We start from the raw sequence: 23,919 nt of genomic DNA on the forward strand, positions 1-23,919 counted from the left end.
TCGTCCGTGTCCTCCCGTCAACACCTACGCTGCCTACGCCTTGTCGAGCCTCGCTAACACCGCGAGCGATTTGTCATCCTTTGATGGCATCGCGCAAGCGCAAGGCGCATTCCCTCGAGGAAAATCTGGATGTTCTCAACACAGTCGACAGGCAGCCAGCGCGGAAAAGAGTCGACATCGCCAAGGATCTTGGTCTGCCACCCTCGACGCTTAACAGCATCGTCTCGAAGCGTGCTGAGATACAAGGGAATGCCGCTTCAGCGTGGACTGCAGTGAGCGCGTCAACTGCACAGCACTGCTTCGCGCGCGGAGTGGCTTTCGCATGGACGGCGGAGAGGAAACTGCCACAGAAGCTGAAAAGACGGAAGCAGCCTCTCATGATCAAGAGCTGAGTGAAGCTTTGAATGCGCTGGGTGCCACGGGAGTCACGTATGACGACTACGTCGCCGTGGATGCTGCTGTCGTGACGTCCGAGTGTCAGAGTATCGCCGAGATCGTTGCAGACTCGGTCGCGAGTGAAGCCTCAGATTGTGATGACGACGAGGAGCACGAGCCGCATGATTCCGGGGAGTTGGCGGACCCAAGCTTTGGAGAAGCCGTCGCGGCTCTGGACCTCCTCCACAGGTACGTCGCACCTCAAAGCGACGCTGAGAGCAATGCGGCTTTCCAGGCCATCGAGAAACGCGTGGTGTTTTCCAGTGAGCGGAAAAAACGGCAATCGACCATTCTCGATTTTTGTAGTAAGACCTAAGCTCACTTGACGCCGAAATAATTGTTTCAAGGCAAAGGTGCACTGTTTTCATTAATTTTTGGACCTTTCCTCACTGTTGCGTTTTCCCGGCTGTTACGTTTTTTTTTCGTGGTCCGGTGAAAAACATATGAACGGGGTTCCACTGTATATTGAGGGGCTGTGAATTGTCGTGCACAGGGATTTCCCTTTGACTAAGAGAGAAAAGGACCAGCACCTGGCCACTCACCTGTGCCCGGTGGCTCTCCTGAAGGCTGTGCTGTGCTGCCTGGAAAGCAGAGTGCTCTCGCCGGCTGTCGAAGCGGCTCAGGTACCTTTCCACTGGTCCCTCCGTGGTCGTTGTGGTGGTTGTGGTGGTGCTGGTGGTCGTGGTGTCCTCATCGTCGTCATCCTCGTCGCTGTAGTCATCGTCATAGTCGTCCTCACTGGAAGTGTCCTTGCCTGTGTGGGAGAACAGCTCACCTGATCAGAGGCACAAACTGCTGAGCAAAATGAGAACATTCAGGCATAAACACTCTTCTGGTTCACTGCAATGCCACCACACAGCACAAAGAAGGTCAGCTCAGGTGGGCAATGAAGGCCTGCCTTCCAATTAACACAGCTGTTGAGGAGGCATGCTTGCCTGCACAGTCTTGTTCAGTTTATTTCCATAGCAATTTGTGAAGAAAAAGACATAAGCATGAGAGAAATGCAAGAGAGTAAGATTACACAATGATACTGAAACTAATGTTTCTGGATGCAAAAATAAAGACTGTTCTGAAAAAGAGAAACAGCCTACTGCAGTCTGAAAGCCACCAGCACAAGGACTGATGCAGTAACTTGGCAATTATTAGCTACACCAGCACTGTTAAAAATGGCAAAGGTGAAAAAAAATTCATGGGCGACCAATGCGATTGATGCATAGGCAAGGCGTTAGCATATATAGGGCTAAGATTTCACGACCGCTTTTTTACTGACGAACTGAACTCGCTCACATCAATGCCATTTTCAGTTATTTGTTGCCCCCTGCAGTGGTTTGAATATTGCTGTTCCGTGCGACTTGTTCCATGCTGCGTTTGGAAGCGGATGAATGTTGATGAAGACGACGATTGCCAAAGCAAAGTGTGGGAGGCATTGATGAAAGTTGATGAAGACAACGATATCTAAAGCACAGCGTGACAGGCATAAAATGTGGGTCGAAAGACTGCGCTGATGGCCGAGTCGTCTAAAGCAGTGGCCAGCGAAGCTAGTCAGTTCACGCCACCGTGGCTTTGAATCATGCTCGAGGTCGTAAGTATGGTAAGTTTTTTTAGTGTGAAACGCTACTTCATTAGCAAAGCTGAAGAACCCAAGGTATGTGTGAAGCCTCAATCTTTGACCTTTGATGGAGCGCCAGCGGCGGAGGCCTTGCACAGCTGCTCCGCTGCCGCACAGAACCAACTCCACTCCCTGCGTGCGGCTGCTGATAGCAGCTGCCTATAAGGGGCAAACTGGCACAAAGGCATAAAATGGTACCGGACTCTAAGCGGTTGACGCCACCAGCCAACCAAAAATCACTATTTTGGTCACATAATTTAAGAGACCAATGGCAGCTTGTTTCACACAATTTTGTTCTTTTGTTTACCGCTTCAGGAACTTGCTCAGTATTGTGAACTGAAAAACGTGAACAGCCTGAATTGCGACCTTCCAAATAAAACCAAAATGATGCTGGCGGAGCATGTATTTCTGAAACTGTGGGCGATCAAAGTTCAATGCGATCTGACCTCAAGTTAAATGGACAGGCACGCGGATTCACCTCTTTGAAACACTATAACACATGAATTAGATAGTGTTTTTTCAACGAAAATTCATAGATGGCTGCGGAAAGCCTTAGGATAGTGAAAATGAAAAGAAAAACCGATTTTTTGACAGATTTTCGGCTGCAAACAGCAGTGTCCTCCCTTAACTAGAAAAGCCTTGCCTCCTCATCTTAGAAGCAAGCATGCAACAGCAAGATAAAGCATCCATACTGCTGATTACGTCAGCACACTCTACCACGTTGACCAGCAGTCTTGCTTAAAAAAAGAAAACGTAAACCGGTGGTAATGCGACTGCCAGTGACAGCTGTGGTGATGCGAACTGCTGATGCTAGTTGGAGTGCTATGTAACTCTGGGAAGGGATGCGGAATATCTGTTCCATTTGTGCCCCTAAGCTTGCATTAGCACCCTGGGTCAACTGTAATGAATGCCACAGACAGAATGTAGTCATTGTATTCCGACCAATCGGTGATTCGCATTCTGGGAAATCAGTATGGTACACTGTTAAGATGTTAAGTGTGATGCTACTCCATTCCGCTCAATCAGTTTGGTGCACCGTCATGGCATTAGTGTGACGTCACTCCACTCTGAACAATCAGCATGATGCGCTGCACCTAAAGCTCCCTTGATGAACTAAAAGTAACACCAACTTTTGAAGAATGCCACCTGCCTCCTTCCTTGCACATTCCCTCGACATTTGACCTTCCCTTTCGCTGAATGCCATCACATGTTTTGTTGATCCCCCCATCCCCCATGGTACCAAAGAAAGTGAACGGTGCATGCAAGAACCATGCATGATACATAGTGCGATTACTCCGGAAAGCGCCAGCTAGTTCAACACCACGTAGGAGGAGCCATGGTTGAAAGGGAGATTGTGAGCAGCAGCTCGGGAGAAGAGACAAGATGATGTTACTTTCATAGTTTTAGCTTATGGGGTTTAATATCCCAAAGCGACTAAGGCTATGGGGACACTGTAGTGAAAGGCTTCGGGTAATTTCGACCACCTGCAGTTCTTTGATGTGCACAGACATCGCACGGTGCATGGGCCCCTCGCATTTCACCTCCATCAATATGCTACCGCTGCGGCCGAGATCAGACCCGTGTCTTTCGGGTCAGCAGCCTAGCACCATAACCACCGAACCACCGTGGCGGGAATGTGTTACTTTCAGATTATTAAAGGGCTTTAGTAGCACCTCATATGTTACACTGACACTAATGCCACATAAATGTAAAATGCGGCCCTAACAGCTGTTGCTGCCAAATCAGCCCACAAGAGCATAGATTACTGTGATAAGCAAAACAAACCAGCACCTTGAGAATCTCGGTCAGCGGTGGCTGCAGCCGCTGGTGGGCAGCAGACAAACTCAACCCCCGAGAAGATGTCGACACCGCAGGGCAGCAGCATGGCGAAGCTGCGCAGGCGCATGGCTCTTCCACGGCAGCTCTGGGCAGCCGTGCGGTTCCACTCGTCGAAGCTCTGGCACACGCTCTGGTTGTGGATGTGGTCGAAGAGGCAGTGCTCGGGCACCAGCAGGGCATCACTCTGGAAGTCACCCTCAAGGCACCGGTAGGGCTTCACCCAATGTGCGCTGCCCTCACCACTGGCGCAACGCTGGCCAGCCTTGCACCAGCCATCCAAGCGGTAGTACCGGCTAGACTCCACAATGTTGCGGATGTCACGCTTGGGGTACACCTAAAGCAACAAGTGCACACAGAACCATGTGCTCAGTTAACTGCAGCAATCAATGCACATTTAGGACCAAATACCATATTTACACGATTGTAAGTCGACCTATTTTTTTAAATTTAAAAATCCGAAGTGGGGGGGTCGACTTACAATCGAAACGAAAACATTGCTCTAAGTAAAGGTGAGACAAACGCGATATCAGGCATGCTACAGCATGGTTGCATTTTTGCTGCGTGGCTCCGTTGCATTGCTCTTGGTGCCAGCCTTGAGCAGCTGCTATATCAACGCGCAAAACTGGTATCCCCTCCCCGCGCGCGCGGGCGGCAGCCGATGGCGGCTATCGATAAACAGCAAACTGGCACCCCACAGGTGGCTGCTGGCTGTGGTTGCTGATAAGCGGCAGCAGCCCAATAACGCAATCACGTTCTAAGGGAAGCTCAAGCGCCCAACATGTTTTCTTTTTACTTTTACATGCGCGCTCGGCACACAGGGGAGTGTTGATAGTTGATGGAAGGGCCGCTGTTCCAATCGAGGTGGCACCCCCACTCGGAACGGCAGCGGTGCCGAGGAGCGTCAATAGCCGACGGAAGAGCTGACGCCATTCACGCGTAGTTTCTCTTTGGCTCTGACGCATTTGACTACTGTCGGCCGTGTTTCACAAGTTTTTGCTCCAGGTCCGGCAAGCGACTGGCGCTCGTTTGCGGCTACATTCAAGATGGCTGCCATTTTTTACGCCGAAGAAACGAACAGCCGCGCTCCGGGCCGCAAGTTTGACGTTCGCAACGGGTGATACAGGTGTGGCAGCTGCAGCGAGGAAAATTTTCAGCTGTTCCATGCGATGTCGTGATGTGGCTGTTTGCGAAGTGCGGGAGTTCGCTGAATGACGACGTTAGAACAACGGGCTGTGGAACCAAAGCAGCGATCACAACGGCAGCGCTAGTTAAGACGGTGGTGCAAGTGTGGACGAGTAGTCCAGTGACTAATACATTTTCGTTTTGGAATGTGCCCACGGGCACGCCCGCGTGCGGCAGCCGATAGCGGCTGGCGATAAACGGTGGCCACTGGACAACGCTAACACGTTCAACTATTCAAGGTCAAGCTTAAACTACCTCGGAAGTTTTCTTTTTTATTTTTCGGAGATGTGATTTGGGGGGTCGCCTTACATTCGAGTTGACTCACAATCGTGTAAATACGGTATTTTTCAAAATTTGAAAATCCGAAGTTGGGGCGTCGACTTAAAATTGAATCCAAAGCATCGCCCCATAAATAAAGGCAAGACAAACGAGATATCAGGCATGCTGCAGCGTGGTTGCATTTTTGCTGCGCGGCTCCGTCGCATTGCTCTTGGTGCTGGCCTTGAGCAGCTGCTATGTCAACGGCAGAACCAGCATCCCCACCCTGCGCGTGGTGACCGATGGTGGCTGTCGATAAGCAGCAAACCGGCACCAGCCCACTCCCCATGTGTGGCCGCAGATTGTGGCTGCTGATAAGCGGCGGCGGCCCGATAATGCACTCGCGTTCTACTCTTAATAGGTGTCGTCCAAGTTTTTTTTGTTTACTTTCAACCGCATACTCGGAGCTCAAGGGAGCGTCGCTAGCTGATGGAAGGGCCGCTGTTCCGATTGCGGTGGCACCGCCACTCGGAGCCGGAGCTGTGCCAGGGAGTGTCGGTAGCCGACGGAAGAGCCGACGCCGCTCACGCATAATTTCTTTTTGGCTCTGACGCATTTGACAACTGCTAGCTGCGTTTCACAAGTTTTTAATGTAGTGCTTCGTCGATCGTCATTTGTGCTCCGGGTCCGGTAAGCGACCAGCACTCATTCACAGCTACATTCAAGATGGCTGTCATTCTTTACGCCAAAGAAACAAACACTGCACGCCGGGCCTCGACGTTCGCAATGGGTGATAGAGGTGTGGCAGCTGCAGCAAGGCAAAATTTTCAGCTGTTTCACGCGATGTCGTGATGTGGCTGTTTCCGAAGTGAAGGATTTTGCTGCACGGCGATGTTATAACGACGAGCTGTTGGACCGCAGCAGCGATCATGACGGCAGCGCTAGTGAGGATGATGGCGCAAGTGTGGACGAGTAGTCCAGTGACTAATACATTTTCATTTTGGAATGTGCCGATTGGCAGCCAATAGCAGCTGACGATAAGCGGAGGCCGCAAGATAGTGCTATCGCGTTCTGTTTTTAAACGCCAAGCGAAAACGACCTCCAAGTTTTTTTTTCAGAGCTGTGATGTGGGGGGGGGGGGGGCAACTTAGAATCTTGTAAATACGGTACACATGACAATGCCAAAATAGTTCAATGAACAGCACATCAGATACACGGCAAAAATGAAAGGCAGGGAGCTGACTTTGGCCCTGTGCACCTAGTGCACTATAAGCAATACCAACCAACCAACTAACCCAAAAATAATGTAGCATTCTCAATTCCCGCCACACAGTAATCTGATCTTTTTCATTAAACAACATCAAAAAGATAAAGTATTGACAAATGTAATCAATATTCAAGGTTCTTCAAATTCTCTAATGAGTTTGCCATCACTTGAACTGACAACGCGAGAGCAATTTTTAACAATGAGGTGCACCCACACATCTTGCAGTGTGAGGCAATGAGGCCAGTCGTGCGAGCGTCTCAGTTTACTCCGTGTATTGTGTAAAGACACAGGCGGCATTGTCTGCCTTTTGACAATAAACAACCAATCTGGCATAGCTAGTCATGGCAGCCAATCTGGTACAGTTGAACCTCGATATAACGAAGCAGTACTTTTCGGGGAAAAACTTCGTTATATCGCGAACTTCGTTGCATTGAGTTTTTTGTCTTTCAGTGCCGCTAATGAAATTGTTCATTCCAACAACATTCGTTGTTCTGTTTTATTCCGCTCACGTGCGTCCATGATGATATTACAAGCAATTTTAGAAGAAACGACAAGCAAATAGAGCAGCAAGAGTAGTTCAGTCAAGCTTCGTTACCTCGAAATCGCACATCTCAAATATCGCTTCAGTTGAAATTTTCTGTAGAGCCGAACTGCTCCCCGCGGCGCCATGCATTTTGTTACCCATTACCTTAAGAGTATTTTCTCAGCGAATTGCGGGTATCTCTAAATCTTGACTGAGAGATGGAGATAAATGCCGCCACTGAAAAAATTAACGAGCTTCGCGTGTTGCTGCGAAGACGTGCCACGAAGCATGCGGCAACTTGATGTCCCGTTTATGGCACATGTTGAGCAAAATTCTCTCGATCACGCGCTTCTTGTAAGCACACTTTACACTGTTTATTACACCTTGATCCAATGGCTGGATTAGCACTGTGCAACTTGCAGGAAAAAATTCCAGCTCGACGTTTAAATTGGTTTATGGGGGTTTAACGTCCCAAAACGACTCAGTCTATGAGAGACGCCGTAGTGACGGGCTCCGGAAATTTCGACCACCTGGGGTTCTTTTAACGTGCACTGACATCGCACAGCACATGGGCCTCTAGAATTTCGCCTCCATCGAAATTCGACCCACCACGGCCGGGATCGAACCCGTGTCTTTCGGGCCAGTAGCCGAGCGCCATAACACACTCAGCCACCACGGCGGGCTCCAGCTCGACGTTTGACAGCTCCACGTCAACAAGGTGCGCTGAACAGTTGTCCAGGAGAAGGCAGATTTTTCTCTTCTGCTGCCCCATTTCCTCGTCCAGCTCTTTAAGCCAGTCACTGAACAGGGCTCATGTCATCCAAGCCTTTGTGTTACTGACGTACTTGACGGGCATCGACCTTCCAATGAAACAACGTGGTCTTCCACTAACTCCGATAACCAGCAGCTTGCGTTTATCCGTTCCATTCATGTTCGCACATAGCAACGCAGTTAGACGTTGCTTGCTCTGTTTGCCGCCACAGCAACGTTCATTTTTCAGAGCCAGGGTCCTCTTCAGCAAAAGGCGATAGAATAAAGCCGTTTCATCGGCGTTATAAATGTCCCGCGATGTCACTGCGGGCGAGAATGTCTGGAATGCGGTCACGAAGCCAATCAGCAGCTCCAATTGCATTAGCCTCCGCACTTTTGCCGCTGATTACTTTGCCAACAATATTGTGGTGCTCTTTAAAAACGTAGCCACCCGCTGCTAGCCTTGAATTCATCGCACCCAAGTACACTTGCAAAGTCCACGACTTTCTGTTGAAGTATGGCGCCACTCAGAGGCATGTTCTTAGCGCGCATTTCCATGAACCACGTGAATGTGGCTTTCTCCACGTTGCCGTACGTAGCCGCTTTCAGCCTCTTCCTTGTCACACTCAGACCGCTGTCACTGACAGCGCACATTATGTTGTCCTTCGCCTTTAAAATGGTCGAAAGGGTACTCAGCGTTATATCGTACCTGTCCGCACTTTCTTCTTCTCGCCTGCGCTACTTCTTTGATCATTTTCGCTTTAAGATCAAGAGAAAACACTTTTCCCTTCCGGGGCGGCACCACTCATTGTTGCACAAAAGTAAGAGCACCACGATCAGAGAAAGAAATGACTGCTGCAGCGTGCCTTCCCGTGCCAATGAACACGAGATGCTCTAGGCTTGGATTGGATTGACAACGTTGCTCTAGACGTCGAAACATCTGAGGGGGCACTATTTACACGTCTGTGCGCCCGGGGCGCCGCAGTGAGGAAACATTTTCCTCTAAAAACATGTTTTTACAAAATAAAATTTGAACTTACAAAGTGCCGGAGTTTTTCCAAAGTAGCTTTTCTGTGCTCCCGAAAAACTTCGTTGCATCGAAACTGTGGCGCGAAAACCACTTCGTTAAATCGAGGGAAAAAACATGCATTTCAATGGAAGCAAGAAACTGAAACAAAAAAAGTATGTTGCATCGCAAACTTCATTCTATAGAGGTTCGTTATATCGAGGTTCAACTGTATAGCTAGTCATGGCCATGCCTAGGTGTATCAGTTATTATTCCTGTGTCCTCTCTGCATTAAGTGCTGCTGTTTACAAGGTGTGCTGCAATTCCTCAAGTGAATCAAGATTAGGAAAAAGCAGCGTGCTTTTGGTGTGGCATGGTGAGCGTGACATAATTCAAAATAAGGAGGGGAGACAAAGTACATGTGTGTTGTTCCGTTTGCTGCAACGTGTTCTGCTATGCTTATGACGTTTCAAAGAGAGCACTAACTATTTTAGCATTTTGTCTATGGTTGCATGCATCATGGCCATTCCAAAAGCAAGTGCAAAAAGGATGGAAACATAAACAGAGCAAAGGAACAAGGAAATTGATGGCTAACAGTTTTTGCTAAAACAGCACCGGAAAAAAAAAAAAGGTGCAGCTTGCACACCTTTTGTGTGATAGCTAGGAATTGGAGCCTGGAAGTTGCAGCCGCGCAAATTTTTCGAAATGAGTCTGTCTGCTTTGCCATGCATTTCACAGTCAACCCATTAGTACTTCAATGATTATAAATCCCCAGAGACGATTTGTGCAGAAAGTTGAAGGTCAAATGAAAAGACTTTCTCTGAACTAAGCCGGCTGAAAAAACAATTGAGAATGACAGCAGGGACAGCAGTCAAATAGCATATAAGTAAAACCTCGTTGATACATTTTTTTTTAATTGCGGGAAGAAACGTATTATCCGGGAAAATGTATGATCCAAACTGCCTCATTTTGAGAAATGTAACTGTTGAAAGAGGTAAAAAGACATTTATTGAGAATTTCAGGTTATAAAAATGTCGATTGGCATTTCTTGGCACAAGAGCTGAACAGATCCTGTTCCATAGCTCGCTGAATTCAGTCGTTTTCTTTAGCGCGGAAGAAAATTTGTAACGCATCCCGTCCGTCGACGGCAGTGACATAAGTAACCAAAATCTCTTCCTTGTCATTTTCGGATGCTTCGCCCGTTTGCTCCCAAGTACAGTGGGAAAGTCACCGCGGTGGCCGATTGTCGCAGTGTTTCTGCTTTTATTGCGAAAGCAGTACTACGCCAGGTCTAACCGCCCGTCGCGTATGCCGTGCTCCCCCCAGAGCCGGCGCTGCGCTTGGCAGGTGGTGTGACGTCAGCTCTTTCTGTTGCTATGACGACGCGTGACGTCAACTTGCTCCCCGCCGCAGCTAGAAGGGAGCCGCTTGTCGCGTGTGCCATCGCCCCCGAGCCGGCGCCGGGCCTAGCAGGTGGTCTCTCCGTTGATATGACAACCTCCTCGCCTTGCGCTCGCTCCGTGGCTGCTTCACTGGGATATATAGCGGTGCACTACGCGTTGGTTGACCAGTCTCAACATGGAAGTTACCGACGAAGAGTCTATATCTGAATCTGGTTGCTCTACTGCTTCGGAACAGTTAAATTCTAAGCTTGCTCCCCGCCACAGCTAAAAGGGAGCCGCTCGCCGCGTGTGCCGTGGCCCCCGAGCCAGCGCCACACCTAACAGGTGGTCGCTCCGTTGATATGACGACCTCCCCGCATTGCACTCGCTCCGTGGTGGCTTCACTGGGATACAGTAGAACCCCGCTGTTACGTTCCTCACTGTTGCGTTTTCCCGGCTGTTACGTCCTTTTCGTCCGGTTCCGACATAGCTCCCATAGGATCCAATGTACTGGGTACCCCGCTGTTACATTGTAGCTGTGAAAACGTTCCCGCATGATACGTCGCAACCTGGCAACCCGAACCCGGCTGGGCAACGCGCGCCAACCGCCATTTTGACGAGTCTTGGCCAGGCTTGGCTACGGAATTGGCTACAAGACTATGGCCTCCGAGATCACCCCCTTGCACGCGTGTGGGTATCTCGGAGGCCATAAAAAGCCGCACACGAGTTGGAGAGATTGCCACTAGATGGCCACTACCTCGTCAGCCGAAGCGAGTAAAACCCGCGGGCCCGCAGCAATCCAGTCTTTCTTGTTTGTGCGGTTCAACCCATCCCAGTCGTCTGTGTCCTTCCGTCAACAGCTACACTGCCTACGCCTCGTCAGGCCTCGCTAATCCAGTCTTTCTTGTTTGTGCGGTTCAACCCATCCGAGTCGTCCGTGTCCTCCCGTCAACACCTACGCTGCCTACGCCTCATCGGGCCTCGCTAACACCGCGAGCAATTTGTCGTCCTTTGATGGCGTCGCGCAAGCGCAAGGCGCTTTCCCTCTAGGAAAAGCTGGATGTTCTCAACGCTGTCAACAGGCAGCCAGCGCGGAAAAGAGTCGACATCGCCAAGGATCTTAATCTGCCACCCTCGACGTCAACTGCACAGCACTGCTTCACGCGGTGTGGCTTTCGCATGGACGGCGGAGAGGAAACTGCCACGGAAGCTGAAGAGACGGAAGCAGCCTCTCATGATCAAGAGCTGAGTGAAGCTTTGAATGCGCTGGGTGCCACGGGAGTCACGTATGACGACTACGTCGCCGTGGATGCTGCTGTCGTGACGTCAGAGTGTCAGAGTATCGCCGAGATCGTTGCAGACTTGGTTGCGAGTGAAGTCTCAGACTGTGATGACGACGAAGAGCACGAGCCGCATGATTCCGGGGAGTTGGCGGAACCGAGCTTTGGAGAGGCCGTCGCGGCTCTGGACCTCCTCCGCAGGTACGTCGCACCTCAAAGCGACGCTGAGAGCAATGCAGCGTTCCAGGCCATCGAGAAACGCGTGGTGTTTTCCAGCGAGCGGAAAAAACGGCAATTGACCATTCTCGATTTTTTTAAGACCTAAGCTCACTTGATGTCGAAATAAATTGTTTCAAGGCAAAGCTGCACTGTTTTCATTAATTTTCGGACCTTTCCTCACTGTTTCGTTTTCCCGGCTGTTACGTTTTTTTTTTTCGCGGTCCGGTGAAAAACGTATGAACGGGGTTCCATTGTATATAGCAGTGCACTATGCGTTGGTTGACCAGTCTCGCCATGGAAGTTACCGACGAAGAGTCTATATCTGAATCTAGTTGCTCTACTGCTTTGGAACAGTTAAATTCTAAGCTTGCTCCCTGCCACAGCTAGAAGGGAGCCGCTCGCTGCGTGTGCCGTGGCCCCCGAGCCAGCACCGCGCCTAACAGGTGGTCTCTCCGTTGATATAATGACCTCCTTGCCTTGCGCTCGCTCCGTGGCGGCTTCACTGGGATATACAGCGGTGCGCTACGTGTTGGTTGATCAGTCTCACCATGGAAGTTAGCGACGAAGAGTCTATATCTGAAAGTTGCTCTACTGCTTCGGAACAGTTAAATTCTAAGGCGAAAGCTAAGCAAGCTTTCGCAACTCAACCAGGTTTAACCAGAGCTAAACCACAGCCAATTTTTTAAGTTCTGTTTTCGAGATCTGGCCCATTCATATATAACCGCATTGCTATAGTCCGTAGAAGCTCCGCCTTCTTTCCCTTATGCACTGCATAGAAACCTCAGCGTTTTTCCTCTTCATATCGCGTCCCCGCAGAAATGGCCGTCGCGAATTCTGCCGCGCCGTTTTTAATTTTTTTTTGTTCCTGGAGATGATGATGGTGCTTCGCCTCGTTGCGTCAAGGCACAGCAGAGAAGCCACCACAGCAGATGAGTGCCGCAAAAAACATGTCGCGTACCCTCTCGTTCGGCCCCACTTGTTTGTTTGCACATGTGCGGTTGGTGATTTATTTTTTTATACGACCACAATTTGTCAAAATTTTATACGTAGTAGCCGGGAAATAGTGTTTTCCGGGAACGTATTGACCGGGGAAAATATAGTGTAACCAGTGTTGTAGGTGTTACTGAAAAAAAGTAACTAAATACGTTACTCGTTACGCTAAATGAAAAGGCAGCGTTACCGCCCTATGTTAGCTACAAAAAAGGTAACGCATTACCGTTTCCGAAAAAAAGTGCCACACGTTACTCCATAGCCATAAATTTTAATCAGTGCGTCTTCGCTGCAAGAACTCATAATAACAATGTCATAAAGATCACATTTCAAATAAAACTTCTAGCCCAAACAACGATTTTGCTCGAAATCCTGATTTAACGAGAGTCCTTTGCGCACATGTGCAGGAGCTAGCAATGTTATAGTAGCCTAAAGTTTCCTGTAGAGTTACATGTGATGGCATCTATGTGGCACATGGTCGTTCTCTGAATGTGACATTAAACATAAAGTGAGACTTCATCATCAATTCTAACTTCACAAAGAAAAAGTCACTGAACTCTCAACAAATTTACAGTAATTATGAAAAATGTGATGTTCCAAAATGATCGGCATGCTTCGACTCTTCAGAGAGTTGTATGTGTGACTGGTTTGAGAACGGGAGGCGAAGGCAAGTGTGTGTGCTGTTCGTGCATGTGTTTCGGTCTTTATGGGTATTCTGTCTTTCTTTTTTTACTTGGGTGCGTCGTCAAGCGCAGGTGTTTTCTGGCATGCATGAGAGCCGCAACAAGGGTCGTCGAGAGCACCTGTTCATTTTGTTTATTTAGAACACCACGTTAGGTGCTCTGCACCTTTTTTTCTAAAAAAGCGGGTGGAGGGGGGGTCAATTGGAATAAAAAGTAACTAGTAACGTGACACCTCAAGTTACCGAAAATTGTTAACTTAAGTACGTTGCCCGTTACTGTTCCGAAATGCTAACGAGAACGTTACTAAGTTATCAAAAAAGTAACGAGTTACCGGTAATGACGTTACACTGAGTGTAACTCTATGGGACATTCTTAATGTCCATGATTTTGATTGTACTAACCGGGAAATTGTATGAACCGGGAACGTATCGAGGTTTTACTGTATTTCCACGAACATGGTCCCGCTCAATCGTCCCCGTCATCGCTGACCTCCTCATTACAGTCCCCTTCGTACAGTGCACAATCCTCTGTGTCATCAATTGCATTGGGAATGCTGCACTTTTGGAATGAGTGTGGAACCAAGCTTTCCGGGATGTCATCCAGCGATCCAGCCACCTACAACTCCTAGCGACGCGTGCTTGATGCAGCCTGCTCGCGCGTTTCACTGGTCCTGTGGAATGCCCCGCCCTCTTACAAGCTCTCTCGATTTGGCCTGCAGCACTTCAGTGGTCACTGGAAGTGCCGCTGCCTTCTGCAATTTCACAAACTCTGCCAGCGCTGATCCCACTTTGGAATGGTGGCCTTCCTTTGGACTCGTGAAGGCCCTCCTCATTGCAGTGCAAGCAAAAAGTTCACCACACTGCCCTCTTCAAAGATTTGTTTCATCCATGCTGAAGTCCCGGCCTGCTTGAAGGTTTGAAGAATACTCTGCAGCCAGCACAACTTTTCTCCTGGAGACGGCGCTATAATGACACCATCTGCTTGGTGCCATGATTTGAGCCGGCTAACAAGTCTAACGTTTAAGCCATCTACTGTACTAACTTGTGTAAGGGCCGCACTTTTTCATTTTTTATAATTCAGGTGCAAATTTTGAAGGTGGAGCCCATTCATGAATTAAAAACAATGTATAACGGTATTTTCTTTTTCAATTACCCAGTCAAAAACTGGTGCGGCCCATACACGGGTGTGACCCTTGCACAAGATTAAACGTAAAGAGTGCTGTTTTATCATCTTCGATATCCACTTGTCTCCAACTGCTGGCCTTGCAATTATGCTGTTTTGTGTCTGTGGCTATGAGACGTCCCACACTGTATGCGTGCCGCGACGTCCTCATTCCCAGGGAGGTACGTGGCAATGGCCACACGCTCCTTACTATAAGTTTTTTTTTTATTAACGATGCTTTCACTACAAAAAAAAATATATATATATGTAAAGTCATCTATGGAAGGCAAACTTGTACTGCAGTTTCATTTAACTATATCTAATTTTTTACTGTATCTGAGTTTACTATAGTGGGGTTCTACTGTACATGGTTGAGCAGGCTTCTCCATTGCACGTAAGGAAAGTGGCGTAAAACTATTCATGAGCATCACGAAAAAGTGTCATGTTCTGGCTACCGTGGTTCTCTCAAGCGGCAGTTCCATTGCTTTCTTAACACGCATACTATGTGATGCCCTGCTCTCTTATCGAATCGAGCACCACAACCCAATCCTAACACGACAAGCCAGTTTTTAAAATTAAACTTCCACTTGCGTTTTTGTCAAACGGCCCCAGCGTCTAACTTCTGCTAGCTATTTTTTAACGGTAACAGCACACCCTTCTGCAAGCTTAAGTATGATTGCCTGTGTTAATTACTGGAAAATCAATTGCTCATTCTTACAAAAAGGCCAAGATAAACTCCAAGCGACTTTTAACTGCACATGAATACCACTGATAGGAATACCACACTGTATCATTGAAAAGAAAAAAAAAACGAATTCACTGGTAGAAAATAACATGACAAAAAAAACTGCGTAAACACCGAAAGAAGTCTGCCATCAGCATCGGTCCTGACACGAGTACTTTCTTTGTGGAGGCTGCATCCATTCGTCTAAAGCACCACGGAACGCTCAAGCCACAGACTACGCACCTGCATAGTTATAAGGAAAAATACACCATCAGTCTCAAGCTGTTTGGTACAGAGCACCTTACCTCCATATCTTGGACATTTAAAGTACCAGCGCCAGCTGTGAATTGATGACGTCACTGTTCTCTACCGCACCCTAGTACTGCTCATCGCAGAGCAACAGTAGCTTCATCTCACCTTTCGGCAGTACTCGAGGATGCTGAGCTTCTCCCGCGTGCAGACCGCCTTGGGGTCTGGGTCTGATACCCAGCGCTGGCTCTCACTCAGGTACTGGTTGCTGAGTCGCCCGTGGCCACACAGCAGTGCCACCATGGGCTGGAAATGGCCAACATCTGGCTCCACACTTGACCCGGATGCAGCTGCTGATGCTGACGCCTGTATCGGATACAAACACAAGGGGGCAGAGAACAGCACTTCGCACATATCTCTTAAAAGGGAGTCATCCACAGCCAACAAAAGGTCTTCTGTGCAAACAGTCACTGCTCTGACTTAAGGGCACATCATGGATAACATTGTTGACTAGGATACACCCATTCACTTCCAAACGGTGACCACAGGATCCCTTTCAGGCATCACTTCACATCCAAGTTTAATGAAGTGGTGGAAAAAAAATTTGAAATTTTCTCACTAATAAATGCTCCTTTGGCTGCCAGATACATAGCCAGGAAGAGCCACAGAACCAATTTTTAATAATAAAATTTCAATTGAGAGGTCCCTGTGTTCCTTTAAATCTTTTGATGTAGACTTGGGAAGCAGGTGTGCAAATAACAGCACCTGCTGCTGAAAGACATTGCTGGTGCTCCAGTTCACCCTGGCTTCTTGAATTTGCAAGCAGTGCACGCGCTGCACTAAACAAGTAACTACTTCAAGCTGCTTACATTCATGGGCCCTGTTTTTCCACACTAAACCCTTTAGCACACACAAGCATCTGCATAAAAAATGCTACTATGAACAGCCGGTTTGTGTTGATAAGACACCCTGGCCACATCAACATCAAATACATTTAAAAAGCTCTCAACATTCACAAAATTTGAATCAATTCTCGGTGCCCTTGGGGTCCAAGTTATCGAGAGACGGTTATGCACGTTGCTCTAGCAAAAGTAAGACTGCAAACTGAACCGGAGTTTAGGATCCACACATGTAGTCAGCTGTAACCAGCTGAAATATGCAAAATCCTGTTAGAAATTTAACTGCGTTCCCATGAATATGTGCAGTTCAAAAAGAATCGCTCATGTGATGTATTGGATCAATGTGTATCATCAAAATTCAGTGAAAAAAGGCTGCAGGCATGCACACACATTGGCCTGCCTTCCCCACACAATGGCTGTGACAACTACCAGCTTGTTTTCACATTCCCGCAGCTGCTTCCAACGCTGAACTAAGCTGACACGTAGAGTTTGACATCTCGTCATTTTTTTCGATACAGAACCTGCCAGACGTTCTGTCCTCCCAGAAGCCAGAATGAATGCGCAGGACAGTGCTAAGAAAACGGTGGCTTGTGCCACCAAATGTAAACAGCTTTATCAGTTTAGTTGCCAACCGAGCAAAGGAACATTTTTCTCTACTTCCCTGCATGTTGCTCCAAAATACACTTGGCATCCGTACCAATGCAGTAGTTAAAAACACTCTTGACATTTCTATACAAGCTGTGCAGTAGCGGACTGCAGGGCCGCCAATGCTTTAAACAGCAGCTTCACACGACAGAAATGATTGCCATCCTGGTGGTGCCACCTGTTGTGCACAGTATGAATTGCTCTCTCTAAACGGTCTATAGCTGTGCTGTCGTTACTTACCTGGTGAGTGTCAATGCCATAGGTCTCTCATACCAGGATACACGCAGTGTACGATGGTTTCCAGGCACAATTTCATCACAGTGAGTCACTTATTATGCCTTGCAGAAATATTAATCTTAGGTACGTTATGAACTGTTTTGCTGGTCACTATAAAAGCTATGAACGTGTTCATTTCATAAGCACCCAAACCCTAGTTTTAGTAGGATATTTAAATCTAACAAGCTTGCACACACAATAATGAGTTGTAGTTTGTGGCATCAGTGACATTCTATATTTGCGCCCACATCAACTCATGATAAGCCTTTGTCAACACAGCACAACTGCTGAGTTTAACTGGCACAGGTAGCCACAGGCACAAACAAAAGTAATGAAGCATGCCAGTTTCCTAGCTTTATTCACGCCGCTCGGCTTATATTTCGGAGTGTATTAAGCCCGCTTACAACAGTCTCATAAATGCAGTCAGGCATTAACATAGCATAAACGCAGCACGATTCATAATTTCTGTCAAGTGTCAGTCAATGAAAGCAACAGAATGTGCATGCCTTTTAGGGAAAGAGATGGTTCATGTAAGATCAACAGCGCTGCCAGAGTTCTTCATTGTCAGTTTCCGTTGCGAAACTATTGATCATGCAGTTATGTGCCCTGGAAGTCATAACATCAAATTCTTTTTCCGTTCTTGCTTTATCATCCTTTCCCTTGTTTTCAGAAGCAGAAACAAGTATTATAGGCAATTCATCTAACCTATTTGTAATCAAACTGATTACAAATCCTCACTATATGCACACCTTTCATCACAAGGCAAGCAGATACAAGAGTCCACTCTTGGTCAGCTTACACAATTCCATGAACAGGCTGGCTTTATTGTCTACATGCACAGTAGATAAGCAAATAAAGATATCAATCAGCAGGCGTTAGGGCTTATCCTATGTTCTGTTATATGCAAGGGCATTCAGAATACACTCTCTTCGATGGGCCACAGCAGATAGGTGTAAAGCTGGTCACTCCAGTATGCAAAACAGTGCCGGCAGTTGCAACTTGTATTAGTTGTATCAAAATGCTCACGGTGAAATTGATGTGTCTGATCTTGTTAACAGCTTGTACCTGCATACTCTAAGTAGACTGGCATGCCATTGCAATGTATCTGCACGAGACAACTGCCTAAAAGGCTCACACATGAACACGGTGCAAGTATTAATTACTGCTTAAGAGAGAGTAAAGTTGACTTGTTTTCATTCCCGTTGGCCTTTCTCAGGTGCCTGGAAGTGCTGCAAACTTAGGTTCTTTTCACATTGTAGTATGAAGACATTGCACACCAATGTCAAGCCTCCACAGTGTTTTTGGGTGCACAATGAAGACTGAATAAATTATAGATGAATAAATTTGAATATGTAGGAGAAGCCTCGCCTAGAAATGCCCCTCAAAGGGAATTCACCAGATAGTGGCGACACCGTACGTGCCCTGCGGCAGCCACAGCACAATGAAGGATTTCTTTCACAACTGGCACCTGCACTCCACTATTTGCCACCAATGTTGCAAGCTCTCTGCATCCATTTGGTGCAGTTCATCAGAGATATCATGTAACTACGGGTTGGATTTTTTTATTTAAACATAAACTGATACGTGGCATCAAGTTTTCAAAAATTTGGCTTTAACCGAAAAAAGTCAGTATCCTTGAAAGCCACACCAGAATGCTGACAACTGAGTAGGATTTACACTCAAAGCAAAAAACTAACAAAGTTTGAATGACAGAGACATGGGAAGATGGTGGCGTCGTATGTTTATACCACTGCCCCACTAACTTTCGCCCCTCTGCAGAGCAGGTGTCTCCATGTCCTCACCAAACACTGTCTGCTAGCACAGTGCTGTTTGTTCACAGTATCATTCGCTTAAGGCAGTTACTTAGGTCAATTTCTTCTTTGCATCTAAGGCATTAACGTGAAACCATGCAGAAGCGTCACAAAAAACTAATTCTGGCTACCGCGGCTCAAATCAACCAAATGATGCCTGACCTTCTTGGTAAGTCCTATGCAACAACCCAATGACAACGTGATAACCAAGCTTTTAAATGTAAAATTGCAGTTGCATTTTTGTCCGACAGTTCCATTATTTAAATTATGCTGCTTTTATAAATTGCGATAGCATTGCTTTCTAAAAGCACAGATTTATGCAAGCCCATTTCTGCATTAATTAATGGTAAATAGACTGCTTGTGCTGAAGAAAGGCCATTATAAATTCCAAGTAATTTTTGACCTCACAGGAGTATTACAGTATATCACAAAAAAGAAAAAGAAACCGCAATTCACCTGGAGAAAATAATATTCTAAAAAAAAATAAAAAAAAAGTCCAACCCCTACACAAGAAAAAATTCTGCAGCATTTTCAAAGGAATAAAAAAAAATAATGACATTAAACCTGTAGCTATACTCTTCGATATGAATGCATTCACTCTCAGTGTACCTGATGCAATTACTGCTGTAGGTCGGACTGCTCGCCGCTACACACTGCTGAAACAGCGAACATAATCTCAAGCTCCTCAGGCATCTCACATGCTGCTTTTATTCAGGGCCTAAAACATTAAGCACTCCCGAACTATTAACTGGCTGTTTTTACAGACTATAATTTTTCTAGCTTTCCTGTTTCTAATATTTGCTACATCACCTCAAAATTGTGTTTGATTACATACACTGCTCATTTGTCAACAGTAAAAAAAAGGTCACCTGGAAGACACCATTTAGCAGCATATTGCGTCTTCTTCACCAGAAACAGTGTTTTAATGCTTAGCCAGCAGCCATGCCTGTCACCCGGCCTATACAATAAGCCTGACGGCGCCTTTTGGTGCACACCACAAGCCCCATTGACACCTCTACATTTTAAAACATAGTTGAGGCCTTTTTGGCGCGCATGGAGAGTAATAATTTTCCTTTTTATTAACAGCTGCTCACCCTCCCTTCAAGCTGCAAAGGTTCATCTCTGTTTGGCCATCTCACAATCCTACAAAAATTAAACAGTATCTCCTTCCAGAGCAATTAAGAGGTCCAGGTCACTGTAGGGGGCAAAATATATGTAGAAATGTGCGATAAAGGTCATTTTTCCGCTAGTTCTTTGATTATTAAAATAAGTATCGGCCACTAACCTTTAAGGCCGAACCACAAGGCAGCGTTTCTTCGGCGTCGCGTCGGCGTCTCGGCTACTGGCGTCACCGGAGGCGAAATTCCGGCGCATGGAAAGTGTTTGTCTGTATTATTCAAACATTTCCAAGCGACGGAATTTAACCCCTGGCGACGTCAGTAGCCGAGACGCTGACGCGACGCTTGTTCGACCTTTATTGATCTGAATTTATTGGTCTGAATTAATGAACTAAATGAGTCTGAACTACTCACCCCACCCTTTTTCAGTATAGGGGCTCCTACTTTGCGCCTCTCACATATTAATGACCCCTTGGATAGTGCGAAATAAATAAATTGGTCGACAGTTGTTGCGTAGACGTCCTGCAGTCTTGTACTGTACGTATATTACTCTGAGCGCAACAGTTGCAGTTTTCAACCTAATCCTGACAAGATACATAAAGTGCAACATTCGTATTCGAGGCCACGAGCGTTATTATCACAAAACAAATATCTATTATGCCCAGCGCTCATTCACAGTACTCTGAATGCGCGAAGAATTAAATAGTCCATACAACTACCACAAGAAACTGTCACGTATTAGCAGACGGGACAAAAGGAATGGTCATTTCCGGGATGCCTAACAGTGCATTAATGCGTAAATCTGCACCGGTGGCAAGTGAAAAGACTCCACTGCACTGAAAGTGCCTCCAAACTAGTCCTAACTGGGTTATTCGATGGAGCCCCAGCCCTTCTCAACAAACAATTCAAACAGGAAATTTGGTCCCTACGGACCCCAGCTGCCGGATTTGAGCCCGGTTTCTCAAGTCACTGCAGTTTGTGTGGAATAACCGCGCTGCTAGCTATCGGTGCGCAACGAAAACAACGCTCATAATGTGAAACGATAGTGAGAGAGAAGGGGGGGAAGAGAGATAGCAAGCTGCTTGTAAGCGCGTAAATGCGGCAAGCGCAAGTGCGCCTACACCTGCGGGTTCTAGCCAGCCGACGACCGACCTCGACGGCCGAAGAATACGCCTCAAAGTTGGGGCCCGTCGCCCGACTCTCAGGTCGGCGGCGCATAGGCCGCACAGCGCTACGCGTGCAGCGATCGGTCGGCCGCCCCGCCCTGGCGACGACGTTATCGAGCGGGGAACACCTGCGACGCGGAGCTACACTGTTCGGGAAGTGCCGTCACGTACCGCCCCACCAACGGGTACCATGTCCGGGGCAGCAGCCCATGGCTGACGACTCGCCTTTGCCCTAACACGGGACCTTCGCGAGAGACCCGTAACACACGGCGCCGCCTGCGCGAGGCCTTTCGCCCGTCAGTGAGCGCGTCAGGCATGTCTGTGAACTTGCTCCGCGCGCACAATGGTATCGCGCGATAGGGTTTATCCGGCGCCGATAAGGCGCATGGGGCCTACCTCGGCGTAGCCGTCGGCTCGACTGCAGCACAGCAGACCGAGGACAATCCAGAGAAACAGGGCAGCGCCCATCTTGAGTCCGAATATCGCAGCCGCCGGCGCTGTGTCCGCCATTCCGGCCTGGCTGGGTCGCCTCCTGCGCTCAAGGGGGGGCGAAGGCGAGCGGCGCCGAATGCAGCGAGCGGCCCCGTGATTGGCCCGCACCCGGTCGACTGCTGCGCTGCTGTACGCGGCCTTGCTGCCGACGGCCCACGCGCACGCGCGTTTTGGCCAAGTAGGGAAAAGGCCCCGCCGCCGCGATTTCGGCGCCGCACCACCAGTGTAGCTGCTTCTACACTTCCAGGGACGACCCTGTCGCAGTCATCGGTCGACGCGCCGGCGGTGACGCGCAAGCGGACTGTCCGGTCTGAGCAAGCGCCGGCGTGTTTTGGCGGTGGCCACTGATCCTCTCGCTGGTTGCGACGGCATGCAGAGGGTCTTTGATCAAGAGCATGGCTTTTTGTCCCGGCTCTGGCGGATTTTTTCGAGGTGTTGCGTGCCCCGTCACGCTCTCGAAGCAGTGCTCTCGGGTTTCAAAACTAACCTCCTGACACGACGATCTTCCAGCGAATCCCAGTAGTATCAACGCTGGTCACTCCTAAGTTTCCATATGGAAGTTCTGCGCCATCCAGGTTAATCCTTAAGTATTGACCGTGTGACCGTGTAACTTCTGCATTGGACGCTGTAAAGTTCCTTGTTGAGCCTCCTGGATGACCAAGAGAAGCAAAAACGAGACTTTCACTATTTTTCTCCAATTTTCTTTGTATTTCCCCTTAGAAGGCTCTTTATGCGGTTGTTAAGATCTCAAAAGTGATTATTACAAGTAGCACGCAATCTCTATAAATGTCAAGAATGCCAGACAACCAGCTTGTTGCAAACAAGCTCACGGAGCAATGACGATGTGCTGCGATGTTTCCAACGGCAACAAAAAGGGGCGGCTAATAAGAAATATTGCAGCGAGTTTGCCTGGCATCACGCCGCAAAGTTTCGTTGTTATACAATGAAATTAAATGTGCGCCAGTATATTCCAACTTTCAGTCGCCCAGCAACAACGTTCACGCAACATTGCACGCACCTCTATCACAATTCAGAGAAATGTTGGGCAGCCCTTTTTCCGTGAATTGCGAAACAATAGCAACGTACAAGCAATATTACCGCGGACCATGCATATGGCTTGTCTTTTTTTTATGAAAGGGAAAAACGGCTGGAAAATACTGGTGTGTGTGTGAAATAAAGATTCTAATGCTTTTTGTTTTTGCTGTAGGCTTATCCTATACGCTACACGTTGCTGGCTGCCATTAGACCCTTGTGCGGTATGAAATATGCAAGCAGTGACATAAGTTTCCTAGGGACTTCCGTACTGGAGCTGTTACAGAGGGCGAACTATCGTCTTATGGAAGCAACAGAAAAATATTGCTTTTGACTAGTGGCATTATAATGCGACTTCAATTTTTCCTTGGTCATGGCCAACGCTGCCCCAAAATATCGAAATCATTACAGTGAGCAAAAAAAAAAAAGCAAAGGTGCCGAAATAACATCGGCGTTAAGAGAATGGCGCCAGAATATGGGCGCTATAGTCAGCGACAAAATTAAGTCAAACCAAATTTCCCAGCCACTGGACTCTCTCTGCCTGCACGATGTGATACTGGAGTAATGGTGGTGACGCAACAAAAACAGTGCTGTCTCACTTGCGCCCCTTGCGCTGTTACATGGGCGTGTTTCGCTTTGCCGTCGGCGACAAAGCAGCCGCCGCTGTCAGCTTTTGCTCTTTCGCACTGACCTCCTCGCCTCCGCCTCGCTCGTCGGGAAAGGCTGAGAACGAGGGGGAGGAGCCGGACCGGTGCATGGTGGTAGAATGATCTGGAATATACGACGACTGCGCTGGCGCTGGCTGCGCGCCGGGCGATGAGCAGCGTCGGTTTCGATTCACGCCATGTCGCGCCACCCCAGCCGAAGCGCAATCATTTTGCATTTTTCGCGCCCAAGTTCACGCGTCGCGGCTCCCATTTTTG

General features: G+C 47.9%; 1 protein-coding gene across 1 annotated transcript in view; it reads right to left on the reverse strand.

Annotated features, from left to right (window-relative positions):
* The window catches only part of Appl (amyloid-beta-like protein), a 34,928-nt gene extending 12,618 nt beyond the window's left edge, over window positions 1-22,310 (reverse strand). Inside the window, exons 1-4 of the mRNA XM_077668547.1 lie at window positions 21,869-22,310; window positions 15,726-15,923; window positions 3,836-4,217; window positions 978-1,189 (exon numbers count right to left, since the gene is read on the reverse strand). Of these exons, the coding sequence (XP_077524673.1) occupies window positions 978-1,189; window positions 3,836-4,217; window positions 15,726-15,923; window positions 21,869-21,982 (906 nt within the window). The 5' untranslated portion in view covers window positions 21,983-22,310. The remainder of the gene's footprint in view (window positions 1-977; window positions 1,190-3,835; window positions 4,218-15,725; window positions 15,924-21,868) is intronic.
* Between the last annotated feature and the right edge of the window lie 1,609 nt (window positions 22,311-23,919).

The sequence above is a fragment of the Amblyomma americanum genome, chromosome 6 (assembly GCF_052857255.1).
Source record: "Amblyomma americanum isolate KBUSLIRL-KWMA chromosome 6, ASM5285725v1, whole genome shotgun sequence".
Taxonomy (NCBI): Eukaryota; Metazoa; Arthropoda; class Arachnida; order Ixodida; family Ixodidae; genus Amblyomma; species Amblyomma americanum.